General features: G+C 40.7%; 1 protein-coding gene, 1 long non-coding RNA gene and 3 pseudogenes across 4 annotated transcripts in view; 3 read left to right on the forward strand and 2 right to left on the reverse strand.

Annotated features, from left to right (window-relative positions):
• CRISPLD1 (cysteine rich secretory protein LCCL domain containing 1) overlaps window positions 1–18,265 on the reverse strand; it is a 197,229-nt gene that overhangs the window by 75,112 nt on the left and 103,852 nt on the right. For both annotated transcript variants that reach the window (XM_063923972.1, XM_063923971.1), the window contains exon 7: window positions 9,593–9,772. In XM_063923972.1, the coding sequence (XP_063780042.1) occupies window positions 9,593–9,772 (180 nt within the window). The remainder of the gene's footprint in view (window positions 1–9,592; window positions 9,773–18,265) is intronic.
• LOC134928338 (uncharacterized) overlaps window positions 1–18,265 on the forward strand; it is a 246,329-nt gene that overhangs the window by 38,106 nt on the left and 189,958 nt on the right. The window lies entirely within an intron of this gene.
• On the reverse strand, window positions 4,075–4,193 carry LOC134929943 (5S ribosomal RNA; annotated as a pseudogene).
• On the forward strand, window positions 6,650–6,768 carry LOC134929944 (5S ribosomal RNA; annotated as a pseudogene).
• Window positions 8,344–8,462, forward strand: LOC134930596 (5S ribosomal RNA; annotated as a pseudogene).

Here is an 18,265-nt window from a genome sequence, read left to right on the forward strand (position 1 = left end):
TAGGTTTATGTGGGAAAAGGACCTGAGACTTTTTGGTCGGAAATTATTATTGAAGAAATTCTTTGCGAAAGCATCTAAGAACGATATGACTGATTCACCCCAACTGATTGGTATACGATCTCCCACGAATACATCCGCATCTGAGGAACCATCCACCTCTACATCATTGGCAACAACCTTGTCAGAGGAGGAATTGGCAGCGTTACAAACCCTGGAAGAGCTCTATATGGAATCACCATCGAACGTACCATCTGTGCAAAATACCAGGCCAATATGCAAGGCCAAGTCTACCTTCTTTCCCCCAGATACCAATAGCCCGGAGATTAAAATCTATTTGGACTTGGTATCAAGAGAATTTGATGAAATTCATACTAACTCTAAGAAGAGGTGTATCACCAAGAACCTCAAATTCAGAGAGAGACAAGCCCTCAAAGAAATCAAAGCCTGGGATGACGTTGTTATCAAACCCTCAGATAAAGGGGGCAATATTGTCCTATGGCCCACTACAATGTATGAAGCAGAAGCACGCAGACAACTCCTAGACACGACATGCTATTTGAAATTACCGCTTAATCCAATAGTTAAATTCCACAAACAATATATGCACATGATTGAAGAAGCCCTTGCGGTTGGAACCATCACACAACAAGAGGCGAAATATCTTACAGTTTCTAACCCTAGAGTCCCCACATTTTATCTTCTACCAAAAGTACATAAAAACCTCAAGAAACCACCTGGGAGACCAATCGTCTCGGGCAATGGGGGACTCTTGGAAACACCCAGTAAATTCCTAGATCTACATCTCCGAGAACACGTATTAACACTACCATCTTATTTGAAAGATACGTCAGATCTCCTTCGTAAATTGCATGATGTCTGTGTGGAAGGGGATTGCATTTTGGTCACCCTTGATGTGGAAGCACTATACAGTAGTATCTCCCATCAGCAAGGAGTCCAAGCGACCAAATTCTTTCTTGACATGAAAGAAAAAAAACAATTTAATGACTTCCTGTGTGAAATGCTAAGTTTGGTACTAAACAAAAATTTCTTCACCTTCGGCGACCAGTTCTTCCAGCAAATTCGGGGAACTGCGATGGGAGCGGCATGCGCACCCACGTATGCCAATTTATTTCTTGGGTGGTGGGAGCAAACAGTAGTATTTAGGGATGACAATCAGGATTACACACGACATATCATGTACTGGCTCAGATACATAGACGATATCTTTGTGATCTGGGACAGCAATGAACAACTCCTACTTGAATTTATTAATCTACTGAATAACAACAATTTGAATATCTTTTTGACTCACACAATGAGTAAAGACAAGGTGTCATTCCTCGATCTCAATATCTACACAACAGATAATGGGACACTGGCCACGGAGCTCTTTCGCAAGGATACAGCCACAAACAGTATCCTATACCAGACCAGCTCGCACTTCCCGCCCACTATCGAGAATATCCCAAAAGGGGAATTTCTCAGACGCAGGCGCAATTGCACTGAAAATTCAGTGTACAAACAAAAAAGCCAAGAACTTGCTACACGTTTACAAGCCCGAGGGTACAGTAAGCGGGCCCTTAAAAGAGCACAAACCACAGTGCAAAAAATCAATAGGGAGACTTTGATCTTCCAAGACAAACCTAAGGACATAGATAGGGACTCTCGGATCCGGTTTGTGGGTACTTTTTGTCCAGAATGGCGCCAAGTAAAAGATGCAATTCGAAAACATCTACCAGTCTTACACCTCGATGCGGACCTATCACCTCTGTTAGATTCCACTCTCCAGATTAGCTGGAGAAGATCCAGCAATATGAAGGATATGCTAGTCCAGAGCCATTTCACAAGAGATTCCACCAGATCAAGAAATGTTATAGGTTCCTTTCCTTGTGGCCAATGCAAAGCGTGCCCTCAGATCCAGATAACAGATAAAGTCAAAGATAAATGGGGACAAGACATCCCCCTGAAACACTTTTTCAACTGTGATACACAAGGACTGGTCTACTGTCTAATCTGTAGTTGCAATCAACGTTACATTGGTATGACCACAAGAAAATTCAAAACGAGAATTTTAGAACACATGGGAACCATTAGAAATGCTTCATCAGACCTGCTCAAGGGTAAAAAAATAACATCTGTAGCAAGGCATTTTCATGCACAGCACCAAGATACCCCTTATGAGCTGCGTGCATTTGGCCTGGAGAGAGTACATCTAGGCATACGGGGAGGTGATCTGAGCAAGGAACTCATCAAAAGAGAAAGTGAATGGACATTTAGGTTAGGAGGATTAAAACCATGGGGCCTGAACGAATACATCAATTACAGTGCCTTTCTCTGAGTACTAACTCCTTCCACAGCCACACCTTTTAGTTGGCATAGGTCACCACATTTTTCACCTTCTACCCCTACAACACTCCCCCCTTTGTTTTTTCTCTTTTTTTCAGGTATCTTACACACCTACATCATCATAACTCACTTCTTCCTCCTTCACACGGTATTATACCCACCCCTTTATAGTCACGACTTCATCATCATTTCACTTCAACTCTATCACCTTATATCGTCTCTATTCCCACCCAATTGTACACACATTTTTGTCACATATTTGTTCTACACCATACACCAGCACCACACGATCTCTCTTCCTTCTCTCCTCCATCACTCCCTTCCCTTTCTTTACCTTTCCACCCCCCCCCCCCCCCCCACATTCCAACAAGCTTTTTCTTCACATAACGCCCTTCCCATCTTCCCTTTACCACCACTACCCTTGAGGTTTTGGTGTTGTCTGATAGTCATTCTTGTTTGCCAGTCTCCTCTTTTTCCCACTGTCTATACACACTCCAGCGGACACAAATCTGCACCTTTACATCCACTTCCATTTAGGGACCTAGAGCTCCCCCGGCAGTTTAATTCTCCTGTCATTATCACTCACACTACTACACTGGTATTTTTTCAGGTCTCTTTAACAATTTAACTAGTTTAAGTATATTATATTACATATAATTTTCCTAGCCTGTTATAAGTTTGCATTATGGTTTGATGCAATTCTTCATCATTTTTTAATTTTTTCTGCTTATATCAGTCTGCACCTTAATCAGTACCGTGATAATTTATTTTAATTTTTCTGACTGAACTTAACTTTCTGCCAATTATTTATCCTGTCATAATATAGCTGTCGTAATATATCTTGTGTCATACCCGTTATTTAACTCCCATAAACTTTGTCGTCCGAATATCCACTTGTGAAAGCTCTAAATTAATTAAGCAATTACTATATGTGCTTGTGCCTGTGATATTGCGCTATTGGTTACAGATGATACACTGATATACTGTTATAACCGGTGCGCCTTCCTCTAACTTTCCTCTTTTATGGGGAGACTTTCATAGTCTTACATCGATATACCCCTGTTTTCAGTATGGCTGTATTTTTAACCTGGTTTTAACCATGTATTTTTCCCCTTTTTTTGCTCTTATCGTTCTTGCTATTTAATTACACGGGTGGCCCTGCGAAGTTTGATTTATCCTGGTCGAATTAATCACATAGCCCACTCAGGCTGCACTATATGGATGGAGTATAAAGTTAGATTAAGGATGCCGCACAGGACTGAGTGGTTTTTATTTTGAAGTTTATTTGCAAGAAGTTTCCAAGGTAACCGACCAATCAGAAAAAAATCTGGAATTTATCACCATCTACCAGTAAGGATAATTTTTTGTAGATATAAACAGTGATTGTCGATGGTGCTCCCATAGGTCCAATACATATGTAGTAAAGGGAAAAGAAACAGAAAGAAAGAGACCTTTGTTGGGAGCACTCTCACTTGGAAACAATTATGATTTGAGTAATAGACAATGATATGAAAAATAAAGTGATTAAAATGTAACCTTTAATTGTATTATACTAAAATATTGGTACACCAAATATGTTATTTCACTTATAAGTGGCTAATAGATTTAAGCCACCTGGTAAAGCTAAATTGTGAAAATATTGATGAAAATACAAGGCATTATTTGGCAGGCCCAGAATACTAGGATGTATGGAATAGGTGCTATGACCAAATTGCTGCCGTCAAAAAAAACCTACAACACCTGGTATTCCTTAGTGGTCCACCACCTAAGTACTGACCAGGCCCAACACCGTATTGCTTCCAAGATCAGACGAGATTGGGCATGCGCGGTGTGGTATGGTAGTAGATCAGCATTGATATGGCAAATTCTACCACTAATATGTAAATGGTAGAGGATTATTGGTAAGCACCTTGTTACCAAGTTGACCGAATAATCTCTAAAGAGACAATGTATGTTTGACCATCATTGCACCGAAATGTATCCAAAATATGTAGGTATACGTAGGTTTAAATCATGTGGTCAAAAGTTTCTTGGCCCGCAGGGAATGCCTGTATGTTTCATTATGTGCTGTGCAGCACCTTTGAAAATGGGTTTCTGCTGCCGGTAAGGCAGATATAGACCACTGTTATACTGATAACATGCCGCAATGTTTGTATGTGATCCAAAGAGAAATCGTCTCTATTGTTAATTGGATCACCCTATTAAAGGGAAAAAGAGAGGTTATTGTGAAATTGTAAACTCCAAAGATTATAAATAAAAACTCCTATTATGCCATGATCGAAATTGCTGGACAAAAGATGATATTGAAATTTTTAGGAGAAAGAAAACAGACTTGAAAAGTAGGCAGGATGTGTAACCATCTCAATTATCCATTTAGAGGCTAATTAGTATCATCGTGCATAAACAAGGTATAAATGTTGTCTTTGAAACAAAAAGATAAATAAATCGGCCACAATGACTTATTTTGCATGTATCCACAGTGTGTCTATAATGTATCTGTCTAACATGTAATAAACAGACAGAAAATACCAAAATGAACCCGAAGAGGGGACATATAAAGTGATCCCCCAAAAGAGCATATGCTAGGTGATTTTTACAATGTGTTTAGCTATGGTATGCACAATAGCTTTATAATCCAGTAAAAAACCTGCATATGACTAGGTGCTGATGCGCTATATTATGATGATTGGCATAACATTTGCCAAAGAGACCAATGCACATTGATTCTTGAATTTGTATGTGCAAGTAGGTTTAACGGGAGACAGTATAGCAGATGGGACAAAAGAAATACTTATATTTGCCCGCTCTTAGTGCACCGCTGGCCGCTGAGCTCCAGCGTCTGTGCGGTTTGTTTAATCTCCTCTCCTGCTAACGGGAGATCGATAGGCTAGTGGAGAGAAAAGAAATACTTAAGTGTTTGTCTGCTTGTGGTGCGCCGCTGATCGCCGGGCTCCAGCGTCTGTGCTGCCTGTCTGATCTCCTCTCCTGCCGGTCTCTGGTCATGTGAGCGCACTCATCATGACCCTGTTCACCTGTTCACCTCCCAACGTACGTTTCACAGATTAGCTTGTTCACGGGAACAAGCTAATCTGTGAAACGTACGTTGGGAGGTGAACAGGTGAACAGGGTCATGATGAGTGCGCTCACATGACCAGAGACCGGCAGGAGAGGAGATCAGACAGGCAGCACAGACGCTGGAGCCCGGCGATCAGCGGCGCACCACAAGCAGACAAACACTTAAGTATTTCTTTTCTCTCCACTAGCCTATCGATCTCCCGTTAGCAGGAGAGGAGATTAAACAAACCGCACAGACGCTGGAGCTCAGCGGCCAGCGGTGCACTAAGAGCGGGCAAATATAAGTATTTCTTTTGTCCCATCTGCTATACTGTCTCCCGTTAAACCTACTTGCACATACAAATTCAAGAATCAATGTGCATTGGTCTCTTTGGCAAATGTTATGCCAATCATCATAATATAGCGCATCAGCACCTAGTCATATGCAGGTTTTTTACTGGATTATAAAGCTATTGTGCATACCATAGCTAAACACATTGTAAAAATCACCTAGCATATGCTCTTTTGGGGGATCACTTTATATGTCCCCTCTTCGGGTTCATTTTGGTATTTTCTGTCTGTTTATTACATGTTAGATAGATACATTATAGACACACTGTGGATACATGCAAAATAAGTCATTGTGGCCGATTTATTTATCTTTTTGTTTCAAAGACAACAATTATACCTTGTTTATGCACGATGGTACTAATTAGCCTCTAAATGGATAATTGAGATGGTTACACATCCTGCCTACTTTTCAAGTCTGTTTTCTTTCTCCTAAAAATTTCAATATCATCTTTTGTCCAGCAATTTCGATCATGGCATAATAGGAGTTTTTATTTATAATCTTTGGAGTTTACAATTTCACAATAACCTCTCTTTTTCCCTTTAATAGGGTGATCCAATTAACAATAGAGACGATTTCTCTTTGGATCACATACAAACATTGCGGCATGTTATCAGTATAACAGTGGTCTATATCTGCCTTACCGGCAGCAGAAACCCATTTTCAAAGGTGCTGCACAGCACATAATGAAACATACAGGCATTCCCTGCGGGCCAAGAAACTTTTGACCACATGATTTAAACCTACGTATACCTACATATTTTGGATACATTTCGGTGCAATGATGGTCAAACATACATTGTCTCTTTAGAGATTATTCGGTCAACTTGGTAACAAGGTGCTTACCAATAATCCTCTACCATTTACATATTAGTGGTAGAATTTGCCATATCAATGCTGATCTACTACCATACCACACCGCGCATGCCCAATCTCGTCTGATCTTGGAAGCAATACGGTGTTGGGCCTGGTCAGTACTTAGGTGGTGGACCACTAAGGAATACCAGGTGTTGTAGGTTTTTTTTGACGGCAGCAATTTGGTCATAGCACCTATTCCATACATCCTAGTATTCTGGGCCTGCCAAATAATGCCTTGTATTTTCATCAATATTTTCACAATTTAGCTTTACCAGGTGGCTTAAATCTATTAGCCACTTATAAGTGAAATAACATATTTGGTGTACCAATATTTTAGTATAATACAATTAAAGGTTACATTTTAATCACTTTATTTTTCATATCATTGTCTATTACTCAAATCATAATTGTTTCCAAGTGAGAGTGCTCCCAACAAAGGTCTCTTTCGTTCTGTTTCTTTTCCCTTTACTACTATATGGATGGAGTCAGCTGTGGAGCAACACTGATTGGATACGCATCAGCCCAGACCATTTAAATATCAGCAGGGACCCTGCCTGTGACAGGAAGTGATCAAGCCCGGGACACGGGTGAAACGCGTCTTCCAGGTTTCTCCTTTCCGGCTGCCCGAAGCACTTTCGTCCTCGGCGTTACAGTGCCACATCAACCGCTACCCCTCGTCTTCCAGCTCCGACCGCATCTCATTTCCCGTACGAGTGCCTTCTACTTTAACTTCACTGCGGGACTCCTGCGCTCGCCCGTGACAAGAGACTGCACAGTTCCTGTTCCTGACACCTGCACCAGCCGGCCGACTGGTGAACCTCTGCCGGGCGGCCACGCACTGTCCTGCACGGACAGTTTTCCATTGACTGCCCGCTATCAACTGTATCCAAATCCTTGGACTTGCTACCCCCTGGAATTATTTTCCCTGGCCTATGAGACTCAGGACAGGCCTGCTAATCATCAGGGTAATATCAGCCAATTTATTTTCTTTCCTTATCATATTCACCCGAACGGATTCTTCTACAATATCACCTGTACAGTTTTTCTGTCAACTTTTGGAAGATAATTTCCCTGCTATATATGCCCATATGTTCATTATTACTCAATTAATAAGATCAATTATGTGCTGATTGATAGTTATATATATTAATCACCACTTGAGTATTTAGGTAATTTGTACACAGCTATTTATTCATGTAATCATACTTACTCACACAGGCATTCACTTACAGTGTCACTGTGCAAACTAAGCCTTTGAGTAACATTCTGTGTACTTGCTACAATGTTTACTTTTATCAGCCATACGCTACAGAAGTATGAGTATCACTGAAACAGCTTAGCACAGAATATTACAGGCCCAAATTTGACTCTACTTTAATGTCATACTGTTATTTTGTTTTTCAATTTGTTTGCATCTCATTGTCTTCTACTTGAACTGTTTTACATCTGGTGTTAGAACCCATTACCCCAGATAATATCCTATTGGTTTATCCAGTTCATTTATTTACGTCAGTACATTTTTTGCTCACAGTAGCAGTAGTCTGCTTCCTCTTCACGTTTTCTTATTTTTTTCATCCTTTTCTATTTTTCGTGGACTCTTACCACTGATTCAGGGCTTGTCCCTGTCTAACATTGGCAGCAGATCCATCTTATCTTCATCTCTCTTCTTTGATACTATGTAATTCGTGAACTCTCATCAGTGATTCCAGAAGCATCGGATTATTCTTAATCACCACCTCTACTATCATACCACACTGGTAACGCCCGAAACCGTCCGATCTTGGAAGCTAATCTGTGTAGGGCTGGGCCAGTACTCAAGTGGGCGACCCTTGAGGAATACTCAGTATAGTAGGGAATAGACTTGCCTAAATGCTCAGAGTCTAACACTGACAGCAGAATCACTCTACCGTCTCATTTCTTATCTTGTCTTTTCTTTCCCTGCGATAGCGGAGCATAATATGCCATCTGGCACCTTTACTATACCAATTTTGTAATAATGGATTGAGGGGTCTTATCTACCACGTAAATTGGTGGGTTCCACCCCCCACAACAGGCGCTGTACGCCGGCAGCCGGAATTATCATGCGAATTTTAGCATCCAATTATGATTGATTATATTGGAGTATGACATTACAGTTAATATCAGCTAATCTATTGCTATTAAACTTATCTATTTAATTATGTTTGATGCCATCTGACCACTGAACCTATTTTATTGTTGTAACATCATTAAAAGTTAATTTTTAGATCAATTCTTCTAATCTCTTATATGTTAATTAACTCAAGAGTGCGCCCAAAAAAAGAGTCTTTTTTTCTCTTCCTGTTGTCTCTAGTTACCATTGACTCAGGGTGCACCACCAAATTAAAAAAATTAGGAACATATAGTTTTCCTTATATCTTTTCATTTTGGTTATTATATTCATTTGTGATACCTAGTTTATACCGGTGCGGTATTTCCCCAACAATATATCACGAGTGCAACAAAGTCAATCTGGGGGATCCGATCTGATGCTCACGGGACCGCGCATCAGGTCGGATGTAAAACACATCCGAAATGCCCGATTTCATCTGATATATCGTCCCGAATGGCCAAAATCGGATGAAATCGGGCATTATCGTTCTAGTGTATGGGGCCCTTTAGAGCCCTGCCCTTTGGTGTGACTGATCCAACTGTATCTGCCTTCTTTACTTGGTCAGGTTCATTTAGTGCTATTTGCTCTCTAATCCCACTCCTGTTTGACCAATTATTGCTTGCTTCTATAGCCAACAGGGAGTCTCTCGGTCCTAACCTCTACACCCACATCCTGTTCACTCTCTTAAGGTTAATAATTGTGTTTATGCATACCCTATTTATTTATCACATTTTTTAATCACTATACGGCACTGTGGACACTGTATACGGCACTGCGTACACACTATACAGCACTACAAACACCCTATAAAAGTTAATAATAATAATAATAATAATAAAATAATGTTGACTTACACATTTGTTCTGTACTGACAACTTCATTGCTAACATAGCCAACTGTCCTCGTAGACGATGTCGGGGAGTGAGTTCTCGCTCTGCTTTGCGAAGTGGTGTCAAGAGCCTTTGAACGTTGTCTTTCAATCTCATTGGTCTCTTCTTCTGGTTCAGGGATAGGATAGTGCAAATCTGTACCATCTGTCAATGGCAAATATAAAACCGGATGAGGATGTGCAGCAAAAATCATCAACATGTGCAAAATACTGCTACGTATACACGTTCACTCTTAAATGTATTTTCAGAACAAGTCTTGGCCAGGATTGTCCCCTTTACTTGCATGTTGGTAAAGGGCCCAGAAGTATATTCTATACACTCAAATGACCTTGTTTGATCTCTAGGAAAAGGCCTAGTAAGACCCGTAATAAGCATCTTCCCTACACGGCTGCCAACTGTGTAAATCTCAACCTAATTACTAGTTGTGGTTTAAAGAGAAGACTCTGGTTCACTGGAGACTGAGGTGAGACCACCAAACTATTTCTCCAGGGGATATCAAGATGGCCATTAATCCTCATGTCAGGAGGCATGACTGCAGTGCCGAAAGGTCTTACAAAATATGGATTATTCAGTATGAATGCACAAAAATATCAAATACACAGCTCTTTCACAGATACATGTAAATATTATTATCCACCGCCGAGGGCCAAGCTATTTAGGAAAACAATACCCTGCAGGTTACTTTTAAGATCTGGCTATTGAATGAAATGATTTACACAGTACTGTATGTACTTTATGTTCATTTTGAACAAATGTCCTACCTACCCAGTTACCCCACTGATTGAAACATTTGTACTTGAATAGTAAATTAACTTTTTCTCTTACGTCCTAGAGGATGCTGGGGACTCCGTAAGGACCATGGGGTATAGACAGGCTCCGCAGGAGATAGGGCACATAAAAGAACTTTGACTATGGGTGTGCACTGGCTATTCCCTCTATGCCCCTCCTCCAGCCCTCCGTTAGATTCTGTGCCCAGAGGAGAAAGGGTACAAAGCAGTGAGCTCTCAAGAGTTTGCTGTTTTAAAGAATTTTGTTAGGTTTTTAATTTTCAGGGAGTCCTGTTGGCAACGGGCTCCCTGCATCGTGGGACTGAGGAGAGAGAAGCAGAGCTGGCTTGTAAGGTTGGGCACTGCTTCTAGGCTACTGGACACCATTAGCTCCAGAGGGAGTCGGAACACAGGTCTCACCTGGGGTTCGTCCCGGAGCCGCGCCGCCGTCCTCCTCACAGATGCCAAAGATAGAAGCCGAGTGAGTATTGAGGAAAAGACTTCAGGCGGCAGAAGACATCAGATCTTCATGAGGTAAGCGCTCAGACACACACACACAAGAGGCACTGTAGGGTGCAGGGCGCAGGGGGGGGCGCCCTGGGCAGCAAGAAACCTCTATTTGGGCATAAATATGTTGGATTAGGCTGTGGGACAGTAAATCCACGGACCACCGCCATTTTCTTACAATATCATGAGGGGACCGAAGCCCGCCGTCGGGTGGGCGGGGCTTGATCCTCGGCACTAACCAGCGCCATTTTCTTCACAGAGGCTGCATGAGAAAACGCTGGCTCCCTGTTTTCTCCCCTGCTGAGCTTCACAGGCGGGAAAAAAAGAGGAGGGGGGCACATTGGCGACGCAGTGAGTGGAGATTAACATTATAAATATATAAAAGCGCTATCTGGTCATATATTCCAGTGTTTGGGCGCTGGGTGTGTGCTGGCATTCTCTCTCTCTGTCTCCCCTAAGGGCCTGGTTGGGGTTTTGTCCCCTTATAGGTAACCCCCTGTGTGTGTGGGGTGTCGGTAAGTGTGTGTTGACATGTCTGAAGCGGAAGGCTTCTCCAAGGAGGAGGTGGAGCAAATAAGTGGTGTGTCCCCGTCGCTGGTGCCGACTCAGGATTGGATGAGCATGTGGCATAGGTTAAATGCAAGTGTGACATCTTTACATGACAGGCTTGATAAGGCTGAATTAAGGGGAACATCAGGGGGTCAATCCTCGGATTGGACCGATTCACAGGGCCTGTCGGGGTCTCAAAAACGTCCCTTAACACAAGACACTACTACCGACACGGACTCTGATTCCAGTGTCGACTATGACGAAGTAAAATTGCACCCTAGGGTGACTAAAACCATTCAGTGTATGATTGTGGCTATTAGGGATGTCTTGCATATTGAGGATGAACCCTCGGTCTCCGACACAAGGGTACACATGTTTAAGGAAAAGAAACAGATTATTAATTTTCCCACATCTCATGAATTAAATGAATTATTTATAAAAGCTTGGGAGACTCCGGAGAAGAGGCCGCAGATCCCCAAAAGAATTTATATGGCATACCCCTTCCCTAAACAGGACAGGGAGATTTGGGAATCACCTCCCACTGTGGACAAGGCACTGACGCGCTTGTCCAAGAAGGTGGCGCTACCGTCTCCTGACACAGCTGCCCTTAAGGACCCTGCAGATTGCAGGCAAGAAACTACCTTAAAGTGTATTTATTCTCATACGGGGGCAAAAAGTATTTATAATAGACCAATAGATCGGTATATTATAAGAACGGGCGCTTGAACAGAGCTGTGTTTCTAAAAGCTGCTGCTATAATAGGTGATAGTCAGTCACCACATGAAAAAACACCAAAGAATATAAAAACAGCGCTACCAGGTGCTGATATTAAATCATTAAAAATATTTAATACAAATAAATTAATAACATATAAAACAAATTGAATAAAATAAGCCTCATGAGCCAGTATTATGACCAAACAGTGGATTTATCCATGGACTCTTATTAAGGCCAAATAGTTGTAAGTGTTCCAATGCTTTTGAGATATCGTATCCTGTATGGATATACGTATGATAGTTACCAGATCCCAAGTGGAAAGGCAGGGTATTCCACCTAGCGCGGTACTGATGGTGCTGTCCTGCGCAAAAGTGAATGGTGGTTCTCCCTTTATATTGCTGTATGTCCACAGTTGCGGATCGGTCTCCAGACGGGTGAGCGTGAGATGGATCAAGGCTCTAAAGACCACTGCGGGTCCAATCAAACGTCGGAGTCCAATTTTAGAGAAAAGCAATGGATGGAAGATTCCATAGACTCACTGGCCTTGGCGGTGTCCTGGTCATAGACTGGCAACCTAACGCGTTTCACTGTCTGTTTGGCAGCTTTATCAAAGGTAGTGTACTAGAGGCTCACTTCCCCTTATATAGGGGATTTAATGAGAGAATACTCAGCACCTGGACCAACATTAATTGCATACATTTGTTTAAAACAATCTCAAATTGTCTAAATAGCAGCAGGAGAACAGACTAAATAATACATATATCTTTTATTCAAAAAACGAAGTTCACAAATAACTTAAAAAAGGCTTTTATTATTTTTCATAATCAAACTCACGATCATGTGATCTTAGTCACATGACCGCTCTAACCCTTATCATAGGCTGTAAACCACCAACTGGAAACGTTGCTATAACAACCATGTAAACATGGTTCGGGCCGTCGGGTAACTATGACCATATTAGGACTTCCGGCAACGTCATATTTCCGGTCACATGTTATAAACACGTGAGCGGACGCGTTGCCATGGTTACAATACAATGCTTATTTCCACTCTCGTGCTTGGATGTCTCGCGGTATAGTCATTCCGGTCACGTGTTTACAATCACGTGATCGGACCAAACCATACGACCTTGTTAAACAACTCTTTATTTACACCACAAAACTACGAATACCCAATATTATGTCTCTCATTCTATAAGTCTAGTACTCTTATCAGACGGGGACCTTTAACATACATGAAAATAAATAACAAATATATAGATAACCGAATGGCAGTAAAGGCATTGGTGAGGGTAGTTCTTCTCCCTCTTATACGGCTTCCGATGGTATCGTCCGACTGATCAAACTAAGCCTTAAAAAAGTTTTATCTATAAATATAATTCATGAAAAACAATAAAAACATTTTATATCTTGCAATACAGGTGTGCTTTTTCTTTTGCTTTTAAATATTATTGAAACGAAAAAATTATATATAAACAAATAAATAAACACTATGACAAGGATAAACAGCATAACCCCAATCTATGAATATAAATAATGTGAAAACACACTAAACTAATGTGTTTTTATTCATATTGAGAACATATTCCCAGAAGCGATGGCTCATAGAACCGAATTCAATTCCATTGCTTCGTTAAGTCCTTGGGGATGAAGGGAACTGAGTTTAAATATCCAATAGACCTCTTGTCTACAAAGGGTTTTGAACCTGTCGCCTCCTCGTTTTGTTTTTAAGATCTGTTCTAGACCGGTGACTTTTAATGTGCTAGGGTCCCCTTGGTGGCACTCAAAAAAGTGTCGAGATACACTGTGGTCTAATTTTTTGTTTATAACATTGCGACGATGTTCCATAAATCTAATTTTTAGGGGACGCGTGGTCCTACCAATATACCTCAAATTACAACCACAGTGTAGCATATAGATCACCCAATCGGTGTCACAGTTGATAAAACTTTTTATACTATATACCTCTTTCTCTGAACCTAAGGTAATAATTTTAGTTCGATTCATAGTGTGGGTACAAGTAGTACATCTCGTTTTCCCACACTTAAAGAATCCCATGGTTCTTGTGGTCAACCATTCTCCTTCCCCTAGTTTACTACTCGAACCAGGGTCATTTTTGAGCATACTCGGAGCCAACAAAGTCTTGAGAGATCTATTCTTTTTAAAGATAACTTTCGGGATACAAGGTAAGTCATCCCTCAAAAGAGCATCCTGCTTCAAAATATTGTAATTCCGACCAAAAATCTGTTTAATTTCTCCAGATCTACTGTTAAATTTTGTAATAAAGGCTACATCCTTGAACTGAAAATCTGTTTTCTTCTTTTCACCAAAAATGAGTGTCTCTCTATCTAACTCAGAGACTTCCTTAAAAGCTTTCTTAACTAGTTCCTTAGGATAACCCCGACAATTAAAGGAATCGATCATCGACACTGCTTGTTCTGAAAAAACCTCTTTTTTAGAGCAGTTGCGTTTAATGCGTAGCAATTGCCCTTTCGGAATGTTATCCTTCCAAGGGGTATAATGTGCACTGGTGTAATGGAGATATGCATTACTACCTATTTCTTTTATATAATTTCTAGTCTGGATTTTATCATCTACAATCTCCAAAGTTAGATCCAAATAATTAATTTTTTGTCTATCATATGTGTGAGTGAACTTTAAATTAAATGTGTTGGTGTTAAGTGATGTAACAAAATTGAGAGCCGTGTCAGAATCCCCATCCCAAATGAAAAAAAGATCATCTATATAACGGCCATAGAGGACCAGGTGCGCGCCAAGATCGCCACCCCAGATATGTAGGTCTTCTAATTGACCCACATAGAGGTTGGCATAACTCGGCGCGAACCTGCTCCCCATGGCCGTCCCCATCACCTGTAGATAAAACGTGTCCAGAAATAAAAAATAATTGTGTCGAAGAATGAAGGAAATAGATTTTAGCAAAAAAATTCTGTGGTCCTCTGTGAGGTCCCCATCCTTAGCAAGTATCTTTTCCATTGCCTCTATTCCCAAATTATGCGGGATATTCGTATAGAGGCTCTGAACATCCATAGTCAGAAATGCATAAGAAGATTTCCACTCAACCGTTTGTATTAACTGTAAAAAATGAGTGGTATCTCGGATGTGGGACCTCAACAGAGGAACACGGGGTTGAAGGTGACTGTCAACATAAAAAGATAAATTAGATGTGAGGGAATCTATACCTGAAATAATAGGTCGCCCTGGGGGTGCAGTGAGGGATTTGTGAATTTTGGGCAAATGATAATAAATAGGAGTAATGGGGTGATGTGAAAACAAAAACGTGAATTCCTCCTTAGAGATTATTCCCTTTTGATGTGCCTCTTCTAATAGATCATGAAGTTCTATTTTGTAATCCACAGTGGGATCTTTACATAATCTCATGTAAAATCTACCATCTTCTAACTGACGGAGAGCTTCTTTTACATAATCAGATTTATCCTGTATAACTAGACTACCGCCTTTATCGGCCTGTTTTATTATGAGTGAGGTGTCCTTTAATAATTTATTAAGGGCTTTTTTCTCCCATTTATTTAAATTTTGGGACCTAATCCTCTCCTTTTCTTTTTTATAACATATTGTTTTGAAATCCTCCAGTGTCGTTTTATAGAAGCTCTCAATATGACTGCTTTTATATCTCATAGGAAAAAATTCCGACTTTCTTGAAAAAGATGACTTATTTATATCAAAAATCTTTTTATTTGTTTGTGTGGCTGACCCTTCCTCCTGTAACTCAACCAACATCTGTATAATGGGCTCATCTATACCATCCAGCAAAATGGGAGTTGCTGGATCGTTATTTTTCTTTAAATTTTTCTTAGCGAAGTACCTCTTCCTACATAAAGATCGCACAAAGCGATTTAACTCGACAAACAGATCAAAAATATTGGGATCTGATGTCGGGGAAAATTTTAACCCTTTGTTAAGAAGAGATAATTCGCTATGTGACAAATTTTTTGACGAGAGATTAAAAATGGTATTATTAGTATGTTTATTAGACGCCACTTTCAGTCTCTTGTATTTCTCCTTTTTCCCCCCTCTTCTTCCTCTACACTGGAATTTCGGCCTCTTTTTGGGGTGGGTGATGGATTTCCCTTGCTGGGGTGATGTTCTCTCTGTCTGTAAGACTGATTCCTCTCCCCTAAAAAAGCTGTCCCATTATTATTATTTCTATGGTGACCATAAGTTGTATTGTTTTTAGGGCGTGCCCCTAGATCATTCCCTGTTGTATATCTATCAGGTTCAACTTCTCGATATGGACTCCTTCTACTTTCCGTCCTTGCACGAGACGGAGGGTCCTGGTAACCCCTTTGTCTTCCACGCTGCCGTGCAGAGACAGGTGATCTAGTGAATGAATCACTATTGGTTTGTTTCCCATTTACGGAAGCAAACCTCGATCTCCTCATGGAGGGTTTCTTGTCGTTCTGTCTGTTCTTATTATATGTATAGACCTCTCCCCTCTTATAATCGTTAAGATCTCTCTGAAATTTTCTGCACTTTGCTTCTGTTATCTGTTGCTCAAATTTAAGGACCCTTTCCATAACTTTATGATCTCTTTCCACAAATTCTGGATCTTTTATATGTATTTCTAATTTACCTTTAAGTATATTAATATCCTTTTCTAATGATCTGACTTTCTCAGTCCTATATTTAATTACCAACCCTATGAGTTGTTCCGAACATTTATCCAGAATGGACTCCCATTCCTTCTGATAATTTTCATTTTCCCCAAAAATGGATGATTTAGTCACCCTAAGGCCTCGGGGTATCATGTTTCTGTCCAAATATTTTTGCAAATTAGTCCCATCTAGCCAATTCTTAGTCTCAGATTTTAACAATTCTTCTAATTTAAAAAAATCCTCTTTTAACAGACAGTCCTCTTCTCTCCTAAGGTCATATCCCGACAATTCCCATTTGGATAAATACGTCTGTCTCCTGCTGTTTCTATTATCAAAATTAGAAAAACAGCTCATGTTAGCAGCCCGAAAAAGACTTATATGTAAAGCAAAAAGTATTTATAATAGACCAATAGATCGGTATATTATAAGAACGGGCGCTTGAACAGAGCTGTGTTTCTAAAAGCTGCTGCTATAATAGGTGATAGTCAGTCACCACATGAAAAAACACCAAAGAATATAAAAACAGCGCTACCAGGTGCTGATATTAAATCATTAAAAATATTTAATACAAATAAATTAATAACATATAAAACAAATTGAATAAAATAAGCCTCATGAGCCAGTATTATGACCAAACAGTGGATTTATCCATGGACTCTTATTAAGGCCAAATAGTTGTAAGTGTTCCAATGCTTTTGAGATATCGTATCCTGTATGGATATACGTATGATAGTTACCAGATCCCAAGTGGAAAGGCAGGGTATTCCACCTAGCGCGGTACTGATGGTGCTGTCCTGCGCAAAAGTGAATGGTGGTTCTCCCTTTATATTGCTGTATGTCCACAGTTGCGGATCGGTCTCCAGACGGGTGAGCGTGAGATGGATCAAGGCTCTAAAGACCACTGCGGGTCCAATCAAACGTCGGAGTCCAATTTTAGAGAAAAGCAATGGATGGAAGATTCCATAGACTCACTGGCCTTGGCGGTGTCCTGGTCATAGACTGGCAACCTAACGCGTTTCACTGTCTGTTTGGCAGCTTTATCAAAGGTAGTGTACTAGAGGCTCACTTCCCCTTATATAGGGGATTTAATGAGAGAATACTCAGCACCTGGACCAACATTACGATTGCGTCGGCATGGGTGTGTAGCGCAGTTGCAGCTTGGGCAGATGAGCTGACAGATAATTTTGAAAATATGGATAAGGATACTATATTCTTAACTCTAGGCCATATAAAAGACGCAGTCTTATTTATGAGGGATGCTCAAAGAGACATTGGATTGCTGGCTTCTAGGGCCAATGCCATGTCGATCTCAGCGAGACGATCCTTATGGACTCGCCAATGGACGGGTGATGCGGATTCAAAAAAGCATATGGAAATACTACCCTATAAGGGTGATGTATTGTTTGGGGATGGGCTGACGGACCTGGTTTCCACAGCTACAGCAGGTAAATCAAATTTTTTACC

Source organism: Pseudophryne corroboree, chromosome 5, assembly GCF_028390025.1.
Source record: "Pseudophryne corroboree isolate aPseCor3 chromosome 5, aPseCor3.hap2, whole genome shotgun sequence".
Lineage (NCBI taxonomy): Eukaryota > Metazoa > Chordata > Amphibia > Anura > Myobatrachidae > Pseudophryne > Pseudophryne corroboree.